The 14,473-nt window shown below is 31.1% G+C and overlaps 8 protein-coding genes across 8 annotated transcripts, besides 2 other annotated features; 7 read left to right on the top strand and 1 right to left on the bottom strand.

Moving 5' to 3' along the window:
* Window positions 1–1,848: part of a mobile genetic element that runs on past the window's edge.
* A 360-nt stretch (window positions 1,849–2,208) lies between these two features.
* TVAGG3_0074350 (uncharacterized protein) lies at window positions 2,209–3,057 on the top strand (the record flags this gene model as incomplete). The annotated part of the gene is made up of 1 exon (XM_001325940.2): window positions 2,209–3,057. One exon carries the CDS (start codon window positions 2,209–2,211, stop codon window positions 3,055–3,057), a length of 849 nt encoding a protein of 282 aa, XP_001325975.2.
* A 3,449-nt stretch (window positions 3,058–6,506) lies between these two features.
* On the top strand, window positions 6,507–6,743 carry TVAGG3_0074340 (N-acetylmuramoyl-l-alanine amidase family; the record flags this gene model as incomplete). The annotated part of the gene is made up of 1 exon (XM_001325943.1): window positions 6,507–6,743. One exon carries the CDS (start codon window positions 6,507–6,509, stop codon window positions 6,741–6,743), a length of 237 nt encoding a protein of 78 aa, XP_001325978.1.
* A 24-nt stretch (window positions 6,744–6,767) lies between these two features.
* Window positions 6,768–6,983, bottom strand: TVAGG3_0074330 (uncharacterized protein; the record flags this gene model as incomplete). Its single annotated transcript, XM_051221822.1, has 1 exon — window positions 6,768–6,983. One exon carries the CDS (start codon window positions 6,981–6,983, stop codon window positions 6,768–6,770), a length of 216 nt encoding a protein of 71 aa, XP_051106808.1.
* Window positions 6,984–7,052: 69 nt separating this feature from the next.
* Window positions 7,053–7,395, top strand: TVAGG3_0074320 (uncharacterized protein; the record flags this gene model as incomplete). The annotated part of the gene is made up of 1 exon (XM_051221821.1): window positions 7,053–7,395. A coding segment is annotated over one exon (343 nt), but the record flags the coding sequence as incomplete, so codon positions are not given.
* Window positions 7,396–8,117: 722 nt separating this feature from the next.
* Window positions 8,118–14,473: part of a mobile genetic element that runs on past the window's edge.
* Window positions 8,718–9,545, top strand: TVAGG3_0074310 (uncharacterized protein; the record flags this gene model as incomplete). Its single annotated transcript, XM_051221820.1, has 1 exon — window positions 8,718–9,545. The coding sequence occupies one exon, from the start codon at window positions 8,718–8,720 to the stop codon at window positions 9,543–9,545; it is 828 nt and encodes a 275-aa protein (XP_051106806.1).
* TVAGG3_0074300 (uncharacterized protein) lies at window positions 9,661–10,485 on the top strand (the record flags this gene model as incomplete). Its single annotated transcript, XM_051221819.1, has 1 exon — window positions 9,661–10,485. One exon carries the CDS (start codon window positions 9,661–9,663, stop codon window positions 10,483–10,485), a length of 825 nt encoding a protein of 274 aa, XP_051106805.1.
* TVAGG3_0074290 (uncharacterized protein) lies at window positions 10,569–11,103 on the top strand (the record flags this gene model as incomplete). Its single annotated transcript, XM_051221818.1, has 1 exon — window positions 10,569–11,103. A coding segment is annotated over one exon (535 nt), but the record flags the coding sequence as incomplete, so codon positions are not given.
* On the top strand, window positions 12,476–14,137 carry TVAGG3_0074280 (phage tail repeat-like family; the record flags this gene model as incomplete). Its single annotated transcript, XM_051221817.1, has 1 exon — window positions 12,476–14,137. One exon carries the CDS (start codon window positions 12,476–12,478, stop codon window positions 14,135–14,137), a length of 1,662 nt encoding a protein of 553 aa, XP_051106803.1.

Raw genomic sequence — 14,473 nt, 5'->3', positions numbered from 1 at the left:
GTCCAAAAATATTTTAGATGTAAAAACTGCTTTGACAATATTCGTTGACAAATACCATCCAACAAAACTGACATCTGACTGTGAAAGTTCTTTCAAATCAGACGATATTAAAAACTATCTGCGTTCAAAAAATGTAAACCAATATTTCATTGTCGACCAAAACCATTCTGCTCTTGGTGTCATTGACGGTTGTATAAAAATGTTAAGAGACTTAAACCAACCACAAGGTGGTGAAGCAAATGAAATGTCATATGACGACAAGTATAGACACTTCTCCCAGGCAAAGATGAGACAAGTTTTAAATATTTACAATAACCGTAAACAAAAAGGTTTGGGAAACCACTCCCCCGAAGAAATGAAAAACAACCCTGACTTAGAGAAAGACTATATATTTAATAATTTAGTCAAAAGAGACAAACAAGAAAGAATGCCGGGCTTCAAACTTCAGAAAGGTGACAAAGTAAAAATAGAAATACCTAAACGCGACCCATATGAAAATACTATTGACTATGACAACAATAGGAACCCGACAGGTACTCACATTCGTGTTCGTAAAAATAGAAGAAAGTATACAAGAGAATATTATGAAGTTTTAGGCAAACATGGCAAAATGTACACACTGCAAGCAGAAGATAAAACTACTATTGCCAGACCTCATTTCAAACTTGTCAAAGTTCAAGGTGGTATACTTTCAAAGACAGTTCCTAACAAATATAAGACAACTCCTGACGAATATGCTAAAGAAGTTGAAAATGACGACTAAGCAATTCTATACCATGCGTAAACTGTCATGTAAGGTGGCATGTAGTCTTTACTTTGTCCCGTTGTTTGCGTATACCCTGAAACGCGATGTGTATGGTTTCCATCTCCCTGAGTGTTACCCCAGAAACAATTTATAGCAAACTGAACGTCGTCTTTAACATCATATCCTTTACCTTTTTTCATTGCTGACCAATCCCAAAATTTATGCTTATGCCAACCTGCTTGAGATGTACTTAAACTTACGTAGTGACTATGTGCAGGTAAATTTTCACCTGAAATCGTTTTACTTCCACCTGTTTCCTTTGAAGAGTTTGCACAATACAAAAACCTGTCGACTATTTGAGTCCAAGTTCCAAAACCAAGTACTACTTCTGGTCTGGTAGAGTTCATTGACGTATAAATAGAACCTATAGGATATAATGTTTGAAGTATTTCTGTCTTTAATGTTTGAAGCTCTGTTTTGTCTGCTTTCTTGTCATATAAATCTTGAGCAGTGAATTTAATATTATGTTCATCCTCCATGACAAAAACATTTCTACATCTAATGTATTTCATCGTCGTTATGTCTTCCTCCGATGTTAAACCTTGTGGAAAGTTAGGAGGTTTCCAATACAATACATCCCCACCAGTTCCATCAGCTCCTTCAACCGTTCCTTCAATATTTTCTATACCAACAGTTGCGAAGAAATCGTGTGTATGGTTCTTATCTGCTTTCTTTTCAAGGCTAACGTTTAAGTCTGTTATTTCAGATATAGAATGTGTATGTCCAACGTCACTTTTCCTGTTTAAGGTTTCTTGTAAGTTTGTAATATTTGCAATGGTATGTGTATGAGTCTTATCTGCTTTCTTCTCTAACTCATCGTTAACATAAGTTTTATCTGCTTTAAGGTCTAAACATCCTGAAACCCATCCTGTATCGGCTTTAACTTTAAAAGTCTCCGATGTCCATTCCTTATCCGCTTTATTTTCAAGGCTAACGTTTAAGTCTGTTATTTCAGATATAGAATGTGTATGTCCAACGTCACTTTTCCTGTTTAAGGTTTCTTGTAAGTTTGTAATATCAGATATAGAGTGTATATGAGTCTTTTTAGAATATTCGTTTTCAGCTCTTTCTTCTTCTTTTGCTATTGCATCGTCTACATATTCTTTGTCAGCTTTGTTGTCAACATCTGCTTTCAAAAGAAGTTCATTTATAGGTTTCTCGTTTAAAGTTCCTTTTGTTGGATTTATACAGACAGTATGGTTCTTATTGTCTTGAAACAGAAACTCATCTGTCATTGGGTTTAATGTCAGTTTTAAGTTTCCTTCTTTCAATGACTCAGATATCTTAGAATAGTTTGAAAAGTTTGTTGTGTTCTTATTTAGAGCTTGCATAATGAGTTGTCGGTTGTGTTGTATTTCTCTCATGGAAGCAATATCTTTCGACATTTTTATTCTAGATAAAATATGCTTCCAATAGAAAAAGAAAATTCAAGAGTTGCTACAACTAAACCATTAGATGAACTTTTTACTAATGTCGGTCAAAAGGTTGACATAGACAATCTAAAGCATGAAGGCTATCGTTTTGACTACCCATTAAGATGGTTAAGAGACCCATCCGTCACAAAAGCTATTGGCTTTCGTAGAATGAAGTTCATTTCAGAAGCCATACATGGTTTCCCATTTACGGTCGGTTTTGAAGTTCGATACTATAACAAAGAAAAACGTATGTATGAGAAATTTGAACAGGGAAAACTTTTACAAGTTAGTTTGCTTGTAAACTTAGAAACAACTCTTCAAGCTTTTCAAGAAAAAATAAACGATATCTATCTCGAATATGCAAACCAGTATAACATTGACGAAGGAGAGTACCATCTCGATATTATATATGACAGGAAAAATGCAACTGTTAAAATCAATAGAATAGAAGACCTTGGAGAAAACGTTTATATTTCTACAAAATATAACAACTTGGCATGGTATAGATTTTTGAGGATGTTAAATCAGCCTGCAGAATATCCAGTACACCCGAACTTTTATGAAGTCGAAAACCCTAATGGAACATATGAAAATGTTTTCGACCAAGATGCTATTATTGTTCATGCTTCATTTTCTGGCGCCCAAAACTCTTTCTTATGCTTGGCAAATGACTTTTACGAAAAACCTACAAAGCTATATGAACCGCCGAGTGGAAGTATTTCAGACTTTCAAGTATGGTTTACTACAGATGGAAGAAAGAGAATAATTCCATTATACCATGCGTTTTACTTAGAACTTAGTTTCATATACAACTACTATCGAACGATAAAAATATAATTTTTTAATACGGTTGAGGTGTTGGATTTGGTTGCCAACTAGACTGTGGTGCAGGTTCAGGCTGTTGTATAACAGGAGCTTGTTCTTCTGGTTCAGGGTCTTTAGGTATAATACCAACGAACTGACCTACTCTTTTACCAATATTTTTGACTCCGTTCCAAATTCCTCTTCCTACGGTTTTTATTCCATTCCATATACCTCTTCCAACATTTCGAAAGAAGTTTCCTATTCTTCCAAAGAAACCATTTTACTATATGTAAAATCTAATGTCCGCCTAGTCTCTACGTTTCCTGTTGATTCCATAGCATTCTTTAACTGGAGCTCATACATTCTGTTTCTCCTCTGGTAGAAAACATATTCTGGGTCAACTCCTGTGTTCGCGTCATCTGCATAAAGTTGTTTATATCCCACTTCAGGGTTTGTATAAAACTCTTTCCATCTCATATTTGCATACCATGGTGGCAAACCTAACGCAGCGTCATTTGACATGGCAGTTTTGCATTTGTACATCTGTTGGCACTTGACCATAGTTTGCCATTGCAGTTTGTATTCTAACTTCATTTGGAATATTCTCTGGGTTTGGTTGTCCAGGTTGCTGTGCATTCGCTAAGTTCTGTGCGTCCATTTAATATTAGATAAAAATATCTCTTACGAGTACATATACTGAACATTTGCAGGCATTGGTTCATCTTCATATTCTCTGTACTTTTCTGCCACGTCAAATAAATAAATGACACAATGGAAAAAACCTAAAACTAACAATCCGATTTCAAACCACATTTACTTACTAATAAAATTTCTTTATTGTGACACTTTCTCCAGTTTATAGGACCTCTCTCATATTCTATCTTGTCATATATAAACTCATAGTCATGTATGTCCTCTAACCATCTCATAACGGTTTCCAAACCAACTTTTATCGGATGTAAAGTAAAAGCATGGATGGTTATGTAAAACGTCTAAAGTTTCTAAAGAGTCTCTCAAAGTCCAGTCTACTTGGTATTGAAAATCCATGTGTTAAAGAACGGCGGGTCCACTATAAAGAAAACATTTTCCTTGTCTTTATATTTTTCATACAAATCTGTCCAATGACATCTCACAAACTCTATACCCTCAATATATTTTTCTATGTCCTCTTTGAAAACATTTGTATAGTTAAGATATAAAACTTTTGACATAAGTGTTTCAATGTCATGAACTCTTATAGAACCACTATATAATAGTCTAGCAGATATACTATCCCAGTCTATATATTCTGCTTTTTTCAAAACCTCTCTCACAATATTTTTCTTATCTAATGGTATACGTTCCATCTTACCTATAGGTATCTTTTCTTTTAACTCTTTCAATATGTTGTTTGTGTCTGGAATATGTTTGAGACGGTTCATATAGTTGTCGAAGTCATTGCATATAATCTTTGAGTCTGGGAATCTTATATGACATAAATGGGATATATAGAAACTTCCACCGAACAAATCTACAAATGTTAGACCATTCGGTAGTTTCTTAAGTTCTCTCAATATAATATCTTTACATCTACTCTTATTTCCAAAGAACGGTAACGGTGGTTTTGTAAAATTCATTTATATATAATAATAAAAATGTTTTTACCCGAAAGTGACAGAAAAGTGACAAAACATGAAAACATATATAATTTGTGAAAAGTGAAACATTATATAATGTTTTCGACCAAGAAGACTAACAATTTTCCGAATAAAAACTTCATTTATACTAAACATCTTCAGGGCTGGAAGCCCTCCAAATAAAAACTTCATTTATACTCATTCATCCTCAAGGCTAGAAGGCACGAAGTGCCTGGAAGCCTCACTACCTTTTTTTTTTTTTTTTTTTTTTTTTATTTAAACAATGTTTAATTAATCGCGGAATATCTGACATCATCTATATATAACTTCTTTTATAAAAGATGAAATAAATTATTTTAAAATTAATGTTAATTTTTTAATGCGTTTAGTATATAATATTTATTACTAATTTATTTAATAATGTCGCACTTTCTTACAAATTAAAAAAATAAATTATTCAAAAATGTAAGACATGAATTTTTAAAGTTTATTTTTCATTCATGAAAATAATTATTTCTAATTTCTTTTACTCTCTCGTACATACTAGATTTGAAGAATTCAGAACTTTTACCATAATCTCCTAAATGTTTTCTTATCTTATTGGTTTTCCATTCATTATATGAAACTGAATAAACTTTATCTTTATCTTTACACCTTTCATCACTTCCAATATATTTATATTTCAATTTTGATTTATTGGTTTCATATTCATTAACGTTTAATAATTCACAGTCTTCCTTTTTAAATATATGTTTCACATATTCAGGATTTATCATTCTGTAATATTGTTTTCCTTTATATCTTTGAATGTAAACAGGAACACCATCCTCTAAAATTCTATTATCCACTTTATCTGGTTTTACTTGTTGGGTCATTTATGTAAGAATAAAAAAATAAATTATTTTAAAATTAATGTTATTTTTTAATGATGTAAAATCATTCAATTATGTATGAATTCTTACGTTTACAAAAAAAGTCACACAACCCGCATGCTTCTACTACTAATTAACAGCAAATTGGTTTCTTTTTCTTCTCTGTTATTTCTAATCTAACTGTTGGCTTATCGCTATTTTCTACTTTTAGATTTGCAAATTTAATAGCCTTCTCTGTGGCTAAGTAAAATAATTGATCAATAGTAGTAGTATAGGATGGGTTTTGTGACTTTTTTTGTAAACGTAAGAATTCATACAATATCGAGCGATTTTGTATCATTTTTTTTAACATATGAAGTAAAAAATGTATGATTCTTACGGTTTTATTCTTACGTTTTTGAATAAATCAAGATTTAAAAAATTTTCAAAATTGTAAGACATTTACACTCAGCCCATACATAATGAAATAAAAAATAATTTTTTAAAAAATAAACTTTAAAAATTCATGTCTTACATTTTTGAACTTTAAGAAACTAATGATTATTTGAATTTATGAAATCAATTATTTGATTTATTCTTTCTTCAATCTCTTCTATTCTTTTTGTTAAATCATCAATTTTCATTAATGTGGTGATTCTTGATTGAGGAATAGATTTCAAACTAACCACTCCTTTTATTTTTGAAATTTTGAATCCATGACCCTCCGGGTCTTGGACTCTGTCCTCAACTTTAAACATTTTATTCAATTTACACGTTGTCAATTCTTCAAATAATTTTTTATTATTAGCATAATAGTCATTAAATTCTTCAACAGATGAAAAAATTTTTATTTCAGTAATTGGTTTAACAACGTTTATTTTTTGTTGAACATTTTCTCTTTCATTTATTTCTTCCTCCTCTGTTTCATTTATTTTTAAAATTGGTTTCATTTATTATTAAATAAAAATTAGAATATAAGTGATGAAATATATTTTTAATTAATATTAAATCAGAAATGGCTGCAGGATTCTTTAAGAAATTATGGGAAGGAATTAAGAAAGCTGCGGGTTGGGTTCATCAAAAGATTATTAAACCCATTGCAAACTTTTTGGCACCAGTAGCGAAAACGGCAGGAACTATCATAGGTGGAGTATTAGGTACTAAAGCAGGTAATCCGGCAATGGGAGCACAAGCAGGTAACGCAATTGGTGGAATTGCTGAAGGAATACTTAATAAAATAGGAGGTGGATAGTGGAAAAATAAATAAATATTATTTTTATCTTAGTATCGGTTGTAGTCTTTGATAAACTTTTTCTCCTTTATTTAATATTTCTCTTATTGGGGCGGCTTTTGGTGTTATTGATTCAGCAACGTCACTAATTGCTTCTTTATTCTTAAATATCCAATTTGCTCCTTTCTTCATTGTTTCCCAAACTTTATGCGCTCCTCTTTTTACTTTATCCCACAGTTTCTTAAAGAATCCTGCAGCCATAGTTGATTATTTCATTAAAATTAAAAATTCATTTTCATCTTTTAATTTTGATTTTTTATTTAATAATAAATGACGACTAACTATTTAGTGCCAAACACTAAACCAATTAATGGGAATGTGTTTCATTCATTCGAAAAGATAAATGAAATATTCGCAAAGAATGACGGTAGAAGATATTATAGAGAACTTGAAAGTTCATGCTATGACTCTGATACTCCATATTTTGATGATAAACAAACTCATTTAAGAATTACAAATCCGGCTCATGATGTGAACCAATTAGGTGACACATATATTAAACGCAAAGTTAAAGCAACTCTAGTTTCAAATAAAGCTTTCACATGTGATGCCGCTTTTAAATGTATGCGTTTATTCGTTGGTTACAAATCATCAAATCAAAACTTTAAACAATTAGAAGTAGAAACCGAAAGAGGTGATGCCGGTTATCTTCAGATGGATTGCGCCCGTGAATCTTTCGCATTTGCAACATATAAACCAAAATCAGAAAGGAAAGTTAAAAAGTTTGTTCATTCGTTATATAATAATGTTCAAAAATATGATAACTCAGTATGTGGTAAATATATTGACCCTTCAGAAGTTTTCAAGAAAGCAAATGAAGAAGTTGATATCACTTTTGATATGATTATTCCGGTAAATGATTTGTTAGCATTTCAGGCGTTCGATGATTATCCTAAATCATTTAGTGAAATCATTCTTAAATATTATGTTTTCAGGGATACTTTAGTAATTTGTCAGGTTGACCCGTTAAGAGTTGCTGATTTACAAAATTACGTTTATGAAAAGATAACTGATGAAAATTATGAAAAGATTATGAATCATGTTTATAAATATGATCGCAAATTCCAACAAATCGGACTTCCTACCAAATTAATTACAAGCTTAGCCGCTACATCTGCTGACGCAACAGTTGAAGATGTTATTATTTCATGCACAAAGATGGAAGTTTTAGAGGATAAATGCATTACACCAGGATACGGTTTAATTGAAGAATCAGTTAAAGCAATACCACGTTTATTCAGTAAGGAAGATCCATTCATGATTCCAGCTCAACATATTGACGTTCGTTCACTAAATGGAGGTTGCGTCACTCCTGAAGGTATCAGTTCAGATTTCTCATACGCTCTTCATAATGTTACAGATGTTGTGTTAGCATTTCCGAAGAATGCAATGCAAAGAACGGTTTTAGAAAATCCAATGCTTCGAGGTCTTCAGGTCACTATAGATTCCAGAAACTTCCCCGATCAAGCGATGACCACAGTGGGTGACATATTCTTTACACGTATGCTTCAAGCTTCTGATTTAGATGGAGTGAATGAATGCACGGAAGAATACGAGGACTCATTAACTAGACCACTGAATGATGATAATGGCTTACCATTAGCTAGAACATGGAAAGACCAAACTTCATTCTTATGCACTATTCCAGTTCAACGTGATGGAGCGGGTATATTCTTTGATGGATTAGAAACTTTCAACTCACAAGTTACAGTACAAGTGAAAGCTTATCCAATCATTCAGGGTGAAAATGACACTTACTGTTCAAAGGTGACAAATCCTCCTCAGGTTTGGTTTACTAGGACTACATATTGGACATGGACACCGGACGAAGGTTTGAAATATCATCCAACAGGTACACCACCACAGTATAGAAGTTCATATGATGAAATATTGATGAATAGAAATGTTTAAAATTATAAATTTATTTTTGATTAAATGGATTTAAATTCATCCACCCCTTATGAAGAATTAGCAGGAGTATATAATACATACGTAGATGATATGATTAATGAAGCATTGAGTGATAATAGAAATGCTCTATCTAAGGAAAAATTAATGAAAATTCCATATTCTGAATGTTACTTAAATTCAATCACTGCAGCAATTGGTAAACAGAATAAAGGTAAAACATTAACGATATTAAAACAAATTATCATTATTGCTAACACTTCCCCCCATTCACATGTGTTAATTTATATCAACCGTTCAGGTTCACCTTCAGATGATACATTTGAATCTTTAAAGCATTTAATCAAAATTCCAATTATTTATTTATCACAAGAAGAAGCAGAAGATTATTTAAAAAACTTTTTAATGTATAAAGAATTATATAATACAATCAAGAAGCAAGGATTAGAGGATAAAATTATTGATAAACAACGGGATGAATTATTTGAAACACTTTCTATTTCAAATTTTGATAGAGAATTTTTGCATTCACTCATTTTTCTAGATGATGCGGTGAAATCAAAACTAATAACAAATGAGAAATCATATTTTAATCAGTTATTAACTCAATGTCGACACATTCAGTGTTCATTCTTTATGGCTGTTCAATACTTCAAAGCATTAAGCACAAACATTAAATCAAATCTATCAACACTTTTCATTTTCAGTGGTTTTAGTCGTCAACAGTTGAACGTTATGCTTTATCAAGTGAATTTACCAATGAGCATTAATGAACTTTACACACAATATCAGCAATTAGGTGAACATGGAAAAATAATAGTTGATTTAAATAAAGGAAGTGTTAAATTTGATTAACTTTTTATAATTAATTTTTATTTTTTATTTATAATTAAACATGACAGAAATAGCAAATCTTCTACAGGTTCCATTAAAACAAGGGACAAACAAAAAGGGTGCATATAATAGAACTATGAAAGTTCCAGACGGAATGAAAGAATTAGTCCACATTGTTGCTGGTCTTCAAAAGGATGTTAAACAAATGAGAAACGTTTTAACATTACCAGAAGCTCAAGCATATGCCAAACGTCATGGACCAAATTGGGAAGCACACGAAGCAGACATTACGGGTCCAAATGGAAAACCTGATGGTATAAATGAAGTTTTCGTTACTGATGGTCAAGGTAATATTAAAGTCATAAATGGTTATAAATTAACTATAACTGATTATCCTAAACGTAAAGCATATAATGAACGTTATCCTATGCAATTTGATGAAAATGGAAAAGCTGTTAAACAATACATTGGAGAAAGTGAAAATGGACCAATTAATTCATACCGTTATAATCCATATTCTTATTTCAATGAAGAATTAAATGCTATTGAAGAGGGACCGGATGGATTACCACAATATGTTAATCAGTTTGATGGTCAATATGCAAATATTAGACCTGAAATTCCAGCTAAGAAATTCTTTAAAGTTGCTTTATTCGATCCAGTGTTCAATGAACAGAAAGAAGCAATGAAAGCAGAATTTAAACCAATTCAAGTGGCAAGAATTTCTTCATCTTCACTTTCAGAAGCGTTCAAGGAATTGATAAAGAAACCACTTTATTCTCAACAAGGTTATAACTTTGATTTAATTAAAGAAAGTGATAGACGTAAATTAGAAAAATCAGATGGTTTTAAGAATGCATGTAATGAAATGATTAAAGATATTGTAAATGATAAAATAAGACTGGAAGAAACTCAAAGCAATATCAATAACATAATTGGTGCAGTTACAAAGAAAGTATAAGCAAACAAGGATGAACCTTGGGATATTACCGTAACAACTTAATAAAACTTTAAATATATTTTTCTTTTTTTATTCAATTATAAATGAGAAGACGTTTCACAAGTCAAAAGAACACAAACGCAAAAGCAGAGATTACGGTTGGTTATAACGTAAATGATGATAAATCACGAATTATTCAAAATGTTAAAGTTAATGTTAGCCCTGAATTAACAAGGTCAGCAACTCAACCAAATTTATTAACTCGTGACTTACCGAAAAAGGAGGAGGAGCAAAATAAAGAAGATGAACCCGGTAAAGAACCCGTTGAAATTCCCACTTATCCAACATACCCCCCACCTCTTTCATCAAACATCGAGAACCCAGGAATCTACGATTTCAGTCGCAATGCGCCATATAAAATAGACATTAATTCTGAATTAATGAAAATTTACCGTGATATAATAATTAATAATTATGATTCAATAATAAATTTAATTGACCAATCAGGTTTAATTATTTTACCTTATGAATCATTAATTCACATTATCGCCATTCTTTGTGATGTTCAAGATTCAGACGTTAAGATTCAATTTTTCATAGATGATGAGGTTTCATGCTGCGGAACAGTTGCAAAAATAAATCCTATAAAGGATATTAGCACAATTAAGATATCAAAGAACGGAACAACAACTGAACTTCATTTAACATATAATGATATTTATAATAAAATAGTTGATGAATATAAAATATCACTTGAAAAATTCTTTGTTAAGGCTATTTAATATTCAAGCATTAACATTATTGAATAATAATCCTTTGAATCATAATCGATAATAATTGACCTTTCACCAGTTTCTATCGTTTGTTTTATTTCTTTTTGTTCTCCACTATCTGGATCGGTCATTGTAATTGTTTTTGTTATAGTATCAGCTTTATCTTTAACTTCAATCTTTTTTCCATCGGGATATTTAAACCAAAATTCCAAAAATTCGATATTGTCAATCTGTTCATATTTTAATCTATCAATTACATTTTTAATACCATCTGAAAATCTTATGAAATGGTCATTATATGGGTTTGATTGAACTAAATTTGAATGAAGTGAAATATAACCGATGATGAATATGACATTGACTCATATTTTCTGAAAACACTAAAATTTATAACATGAATGAATTTCTTATTCGTTGAATTTATGAATTCTTGAGGTAATCTTATTCTAGTTTTATTTATCACTGGAAAATAACGCTTTACCATATTTTTAATCGTAATAAAAATGTCAATTATCAATATTATTTCGAATAATAACTGTGAATTAAATTTAACAGTTAGCGGAATTTATAATGTTACTCTCGTTTCTGTGAGTGGTAAATTTAATCCTATTCTTTTAGACCCTTCAGATTATATATCATTTATTAAAGATGACCTTGAAAAAACGTATGATATGTATATAAATAATGTGATAGCGAAATGGGATATTAACATGATTTTAAGTTATTTAAATGAATCATTTATCGTATGGTATGAAGAAAATTTTAAATCAAAACCCGATAAACTTTTTGAACTTGATGAAATAAATAACCTTATTAAATTCCCGCTGAAAATTAAATTTTGTACTCCTCATCTTCGTTCATTGTTGGGGATATTAAATTTTGAAAAAGATGTTGGGGATGTTTTGTATTCTGACACTGGTTCCAATTTCATTTTAATCAAATGTGATAAAGTTAATACCCCAATGAGATTTTCACATCAAACATTAGACCCTAACTCTTACCCATCAATACAAAACATTTTATCCATCAACTTAAACATATTTTCTTTATCATATCCGTTTCAATTATCCGGGAATTCATTTATTCTTCATTCAAAAGATTTATCAAATATTAAATTTAGAATAACTGACCTATTTGATTGTAATTTAGAATTTATGAATGAAATATTATGGCAATTTCAAATAGAGAAAATAGCTGATGAGATAACGGATTAAATATTTATTTTTAAATCATAATAAATGATTAAACAACAGCAACCACAACAACTTAAGGCACAAAGCACCCAGGTCCCTCAGACCATTACATACGCCATATATGCATATAATTCAAAGACGGCAGAACAAACGCAAAGGTTGAAATATGGAGATTTGGAGATAGTATTGAAAAATGATCATTTCGAATTCGTTTGCAAAGGTGGTGCGGTGATATCAAATATAAAAGAAATTTTATTTATGAATTCAAAAATTAAAGGAATAACGGATGATATAACATCAATTCCACCAGAAGAACAGAGATATTACGCATTAAATGCATTTCCTAAAGTTTTGAAGATTGGAAGATTTAATTTAAATGAGGAATTCATAGAAGGTTTCCTAAATGACATAATGAAGAAAGCAGATAAGGAATATGTGGATAGTGAGTTAAATAAGAAAGCAGATAAGGACTGTGTTGCTGCTGCGTTAGATAAGAAGGCGGATAAGGAATATGTTGATGAAAAAGATAATGAAATTATAGAAAGGGTTGAATGGTACCATGAACGGACATCAAAGATTTTAAAAACTAAAGCTGATACAGGATGGGTTTCAGGATGTTTAGACCTTAAAGCGGATAAAACATATGTTAACGATGAGTTAGGGAAGAAGGCAAATAAGGAATATGTTAACGAAATATACCAAAGTTTGATAGGAACAACGAAAAATATTGAAACTATTGTTGGGGATGTTTCTGTCAATGAAGAAAATAAATATTTTAGATGGGAGTTTGTACAGTCCTTAAGAAATGGTATACGATATAAACTCATTCCGAAAAATAACAATGAAATGTATGTAAGCTATATAAAGAATAATGGTACACAAGTTAAAGTTCCATTAGACAACAACTGTTACTTAAACTTATATGGAGACGAACAAAAGAAATATTTAAGAGTTTATGAAATGGCAGATATGACATTGCCTGACCCAGCTCCAGCACCATATTATTATGACTATGGTGTTGACGCACGTGTAGACCCAAAAAAGCAAACATTATATTTAGATTATTATAGATATAAAAGATATAATGCAATAGAAAAAACGAGAATAGTATATTATTATACAGATGACAGAAATAAATATTATAGTCAAGATTTTACCTACCCCGAAAACATAAGATTATATTATAAAAAATATTCTGACACAAACCAGAAGAAACCTGAAATAGTTACACTATATTTTAAGTTCAAAAGAGACAATCCTATATTATCTCATATGTTTGATTTAATGAACCCAGTAGGTTCTATTTATACATCTATGGATGCAAGAGGTCCTCAAGTAATGTTTGGTGTTGGTGCATGGGAACAAATAGTTGACAGGTTTTTGTATTGTGCAAACTCTTCAAAGGAAACAGGAGGAAGTAAAACGATTTCAGGTGAAAATTTACCTGCACACAGTCACTACATAGATTTAAGCACATCTCAAGCAGGTTGGCATAAGCATAGATATTGGGATTGGTCAGGAATGACAAAAGGTAAAGGATATGATGTTAAAGACAACGTTAAGTTTGCCATAAATTGTTACTGGAGTGACACTCAGGGAGAAGGAAACCATACACATCACGTTTCAGGATATACACAAACAACGGGACAAAGTAAAGAATACATGCCACCTTACATGACAGTTTACGCATGGTATAGAGTTCAATGAATGAACTAAATATATTTTATGTCTGTAATTAATTAGGTAATGAAGTAATGGATGAACTGCAGAAATAAATGTTTACGTTAATGTTTACGTTAATGTTTACGTTAAGTGACTCAAAGAGTCCGGAGACAAAGTCTCATGTTTTCAGGTTATTCGATAATTAATTATTTTTGAAGAACTGAAGGTGTCACCATGTCACCATGTGTCACCAGGTTATTTAACTTCTCTGAAAAAATGAGACAACATGACATTTTGACAACACAGTAGGAGGAAGGTAGTTATGACTTATTTTTGAAGAACTGAAGGTGTCACCATGTCACCATGTGTCACCAGGTTATT

Source organism: Trichomonas vaginalis, chromosome IV, assembly GCF_026262505.1.
Source record: "Trichomonas vaginalis G3 chromosome IV, whole genome shotgun sequence".
Lineage (NCBI taxonomy): Eukaryota > Parabasalia > Trichomonadida > Trichomonadidae > Trichomonas > Trichomonas vaginalis.
This window is presented reverse-complemented; position numbering and strand designations above follow the sequence as displayed.